A 5,110-nucleotide genomic window follows, 5' to 3' on the forward strand; every position below is an offset into this window, starting at 1 on the left:
CTATGTTATAAAACTAGGATTTTTCTTGGTTACACTCATGAACACTTTGGCCCCAATGGTCTTGCATGAGATCCATAAACTAATGTAGGTTGAGATCCTTTGCATATATTTCTTAATTTGATCTTAGCAACTCTAACTCTAACAATATCTCCAAAGGTAGTAGAGAACTCTTGAGCAAAGCCTTCAAAATCATGAAGTAATGGTAATCCCCTTTCAAGCAAGGGTGCAAACCAAGTGCGTGAGAGGAATGTGTTGATAAGTCCCACTTGAGTAGCACCATCAAGATAACACACAAGTTGCATGTGGATGAACGATTGCACTTGCTGCAAAAGACATTTGAACTTTGATCTGGTCACCTTGAACTTTTCAAGCATGATAACCTTTGGTTCTTTCTCATATAGCTTGGAGGGTGGTTGCAAGATGCCAAAGAGTTTTCTTGATGTACACTTATCTCCTAGAGTTTTCGAAGTTGATTTCGAAGGTCTTAGATGGTTAACTCTAAGGCCTAGGGTTCTCCACTTGTTATCGTGCATTACTCTCATAGAGTTCTTGGATTTGTTCTTGAATATTTTGCAAGGTGGTGATGACACCTTCCATCACCCTACCCATCACAACTAGGCAAGTCTTACCAAACTATTATGAAGGCAACAAGTACTTGGCAAGAACAAGGATTGTCACCTCACAACTTAGAAGAGAATGACTTGAAGAAGAAGAAGAAGAAGAAGAAGAAGAAGAAGAAGAAGAAGAAGAAGAAGAAGAAGAATTAATTCTTTATTGCGAGAAGATGGAATAGAACAATATATTTCTCAGTATGAGATTGATACGATGATGTTTACAACAAGGCTTGATTCCCCATAGAAGACAAGATCTTGATACAAGGATATATTGAATACAAGATAAGACAAGAGTTGGAGATACAAGGCTTGAACTATAACTAGTGACCTCAGAAGAGCCTCACAACTGGTGTCGGCAAGACTAAAGGGCTCATAGCCTCCTCTATTTATACTAGAGTTAATGAGGTTACGAGGAAGCTTTGACATATGCGATGACATGAGTAGTGTCATAAGTGTATGATGACTAAGTGTGATGACATCATTGATATAGACATCAATAAGCATATGATGACTACGCATGATGACATCATCGACCACATGAACATTCTTGATATGGATAGTGATATAAGCAATGTTGATGTAAGCACTATTTTAGAATCATCCAAAGGAATCTTCTAGAACCTTCTCTTTCAGAACTCTCTAGAATTTTCTAAAAGTTTCTAGCAAATATTAGTTTATCCATGATAATAGGCTAGGTGAGCATTAATTTAAGCTGATGAACTTGATCACACTAGCTATTATATTTGGAACTTAAAAAAGAGAGTCCTCCATAAGCAATCAAGCTTGAACAAGACCTTAGCAAATGGGGGGGGGGGGGGGTTGTGTGCAATGAAGATATAAGTTTTAACCATGCTAAAGAAGCTCAAGTCCATCCAAAACAACATAACTGAAAAAAAAAAGGTAGCTTTTAGGAACCTTAGAAAGCTATATACATGTGGCTTTTTTTAAAGATTTTTTTTTCCCAAGAACTTTTTACCTTGTTGGAATGTTGCACCACCAAGGATGTCGTGAAAGTATATTATTCAGTATGCAACATACTTCACATGTTTAAAAAAGCTTTTCGTTTGTGTCGACATTTCATGTTAAGTGTCGTCGGAGTTTGGCTCAATTGTATTGCATGTTATCGATATGGAACAAGAAGGTTGCAGGGTTTATAAAACGCTTTTGTAAAATCGACTTCTTGAGTGCAGGTATGATGGTAACAGAGAGGAGTTTCATATTGGCTTTTGCGTTAAAGTTTTGCATTTCCTTTTCCTTTTTCCTCCGTTTCCCGTTCCCCCCTCACGCATCCTCGCAGTGGTGCAACCTTTAGCGCGGGCGGATTATATCAGGTATATAATCATTCCCCCTTTACTCCCTTCCATGCATGAAATACGCAGGATAAGGCTTTCCTGTTGAAACAAATCGATTCGACACTGTTTATTAGGGTTTCTGTCCCCTCCGACAAGAAAAAGTCAGGCATTTTCTGTCAGTACCTCTGCAGGAAATGGGCTTGCCTCATGGGATGGCTTTCCAGGTGTAGCGGTTTCAGTTGGTGACCTGTGTAGTGTGGGAGTGGTCTTGCCTCGGCGGAATTTGCATCCTTGGCATGCAACAGGGGAGGCGCCGGGGCAGAGGCAGATCGAAATGGAATGTAATAAAGACGAAGCCACACGAGCACGGGATATTGCAGAGAGGAAGCTTGCCGCCCATGATTATAGTGGTGCCCTCAAGTTTCTTCAGAAAGCACAGCAGCTGTTCCCAGGTCTCGATAATCTTGCACAGATGTTTGCTGTTGTGAATGTCCACATTGCAGCTCAGAAAAAGATCAATGGAACCGAGGTAGATTGGTATGGCATTTTGCAGGTGGATCCTAGGGCTGATGACATCTTTGTCAAAAAGCAGTATAGAAGGTTGGCCCTTCTTCTTCATCCGGACAAGAATAAATTTCCAGGAGCAGAGTCCGCTTTTAAGCTGGTTGGAGAAGCGTCACAGATCTTGTCGGACAAACAACAGAGATCTGTTCATGATTCCAAAAGGGCAAAACCTGTAGCAAGGACGAATAAAACAGCTCAGAGCCGGCAGCATCCCCAAGGAACTCGGCAGTACTCGCAAGCATCCTCACAGCATGTTTCTTCTAGCTTTGTGACTGCATGCCCATCTTGTCAAGGTAGATTTCGGATTATGAGGATCTATGAAAGTGTTGCTATGGCGTGTCCGCAGTGCCATGCTCCTTTTCAGGCAAGGGATATTCTAAGCAATGGGGTCTATACACATACATGGCCGCCTCAATTTCCACAGCCACAGCCAGGCTTTAGTCACAACCCTTTTCAATCCTTTCCACCTAACTTTTTCGCAGCAGCAGCAGAAACGTTTTTCAAGGCTAACAAAACTGATGGATCAGCTGCAGATCAGATCAGACGTGACCAGGAGGCCCCTGATAAAGCAGGGGCAGAACAGAAGAGCAAGCGGAGAAGGGGCAATGAAGCACATGATGAGAAGGATTCTAAACAGGAGCAGAAGAAGAAAGCAAAAGCTGATTTAAAAGCTCAGGAAACATTGGAAAAAACATTGAAGAAACAAAAGGAACGGGCAGAGAAGAAAAAGCGCCGGTCTAAAATGTATCATTCAGATAGTAGTAGTGATGATGATGACTCCAGCAACTCCTTGGATGATTTGGCATCAGATGAGCAGCAGGTGGACAAGACAGATAATGAACTAGGCTGTCGCAGGTCTTCACGTCCAAGAAGAAACGTAAGGTACAAAATGGATGAGAGCGATGATGACGAAGATGATCTTCAAGAGTCAGACATGACCAGTAGTGAGGATCATGACAGATCAGGGAAAGTAGGAGGGGATTTTGATAAAGATGACATTGCAGAAACCGGGGTTTCTTCTGCCAGCTGTAAAGATGACAAGGATGTTGAAGAGAAGGGCAAGTGGCAGACAAAGACCGGGAAAGGTTGTAGTGATGGTGAAACTGTCCCAGCTGAGCATGGAACTGGCGATCAGCCTGAGAAGCAAGCAGACGAGGCTGATGAGAAAATAGACGACAACAATGCAAATTTCAGTGTTCCGGATGCTGATTTTTATGATTTTGACAAAGACAGGGAGGAGAAAGATGTTGAAACAGGTCAAGTCTGGGCAGGCTATGATGATAAGGATGGTATGCCTAGATACTATTTCAGAGTAAAAGATGTCCTATCTCACTCTCCTTTTGAAGTGAACATTAGCTGGCTTGAGCTGCGAAATCTTTCTAAACATCAAGCAGAGCTGAAGGATTTGGGGTTCTCCTTAACATGTGGTAGCAATTTTAGGAGTTCAAGGGTTCAAACACTTGACAGTGTGAACATGTTTTCACACATTGTGAAGTGGGAAAAGGGACCTAAAGGAGCTATCCTGATTTACCCAAGAACTGGAGATGTGTGGGCACTTTATAAGGACTGGGAACCGAGTCTGGATTGTATGAAAGCTGCTAAACCAGTTGAATATGACATGGTAGAAGTGCTGACTGATTTTAATGAACAGACTGGTGTAAGAGTTGCTCGATTAGACAAACTGAATGGATACAAAACTATTTTCAAGTGCACAGAGGCCGCATCAGACATACCTGCCTTGGAGCTTACTAGATTTTCTCATCAGGTTCCTGCTCGCATGCTCACAGGAGAAGAAGCACCCCAAGCTCCAGCAGGATGCTGGCAGCTAGATCCTGCGTCAGTCCCAATAGACCTTATCTTCCCAAATTCAGGCATTAGTTAAGCTTTCAAATTTTGTTGAGATCACTTTTTCTGAGAGCATCTGAAGAAGAGAGCAATGATTCTTCTGGAGTTATTCTAGACTGGTTGCCAGCATCTAAGGAGAGGCTCTGACTCCTGAAGTGGAAATGCAGGTCTTTTCTTTTGTGTATGCTAGGTTTTCATTAACAAAGTCAAGCAGATTTTAGTGGCAAAAGAAGCCAATTTCTTCTATCGAGGGTATTGTGCATATCATGGAGGCTGATACAGTTTCTAGAGTTACCTGATATCTCTCTCTCTTGTACCCTCGAGGATTTGTGCTTTTGGTATTATTGTATCTACAGCAGGAAGCTGCTAAATCCCTTGGTTTTTAACCTCCAGGGGATCTGCCTGCTTTGTTGCTTAAGAATAACTGTTAGGACAGTTCCTTCGTATCGAATCTATTTATGTGTTGTGATTCAGCTTCACAGCTGTCTTTAAAATGTGTGCACCAAGTGGTTGAAAATTTCCTTACATTGATTTTAAAATAATTTTTTGAATCTCTTCCAAATCTGTACAGTGAAGGGGATGGGGGAGTAAATGTGGTGTTGTTTAATTGCTGCTGCTTGATTGAAGAGCCCAACCAACCTAAGACGAGCCACTGCCTTCTTAGCTACTTGTTCCAAACGAGAGAGTATATTTTCAGAGTCTTGTCAAGAGTAGGTTTCCCAGCAAATAGGAAAAGATAGATAGAGAACCAAAATGAGAAAAGTAAGATATATTTTTGCACTTTGTCAATTTGCT

General features: G+C 41.7%; 1 protein-coding gene across 3 annotated transcripts; it reads left to right on the plus strand.

Moving 5' to 3' along the window:
* The first annotated feature begins 1,699 nt into the window (after positions 1-1,699).
* LOC148015875 (uncharacterized) lies at positions 1,700-4,559 on the plus strand. Of its 3 annotated transcripts, none has more exons than XM_087664160.1 (2): positions 1,700-1,945; positions 2,041-4,559. In XM_087664160.1, exon 2 carries the CDS (start codon positions 2,241-2,243, stop codon positions 4,350-4,352), a length of 2,112 nt encoding a protein of 703 aa, XP_087520286.1. In that variant the 5' UTR covers positions 1,700-1,945; positions 2,041-2,240; the 3' UTR covers positions 4,353-4,559. The 3 variants fall into 3 exon arrangements, with proteins under 3 accessions (XP_087520286.1, XP_087520287.1, XP_087520288.1); XM_087664161.1 differs by having other exon boundaries at positions 2,087-4,559; XM_087664162.1 differs by having other exon boundaries at positions 2,098-4,559.
* Positions 4,560-5,110: the final 551 nt, after the last annotated feature.

Source organism: Lygodium microphyllum, chromosome 23, assembly GCF_053477565.2.
Source record: "Lygodium microphyllum isolate KBCC chromosome 23, Lygodium_microphyllum_v1.1.10, whole genome shotgun sequence".
Classification (NCBI taxonomy): domain Eukaryota; kingdom Viridiplantae; phylum Streptophyta; class Polypodiopsida; order Schizaeales; family Lygodiaceae; genus Lygodium; species Lygodium microphyllum.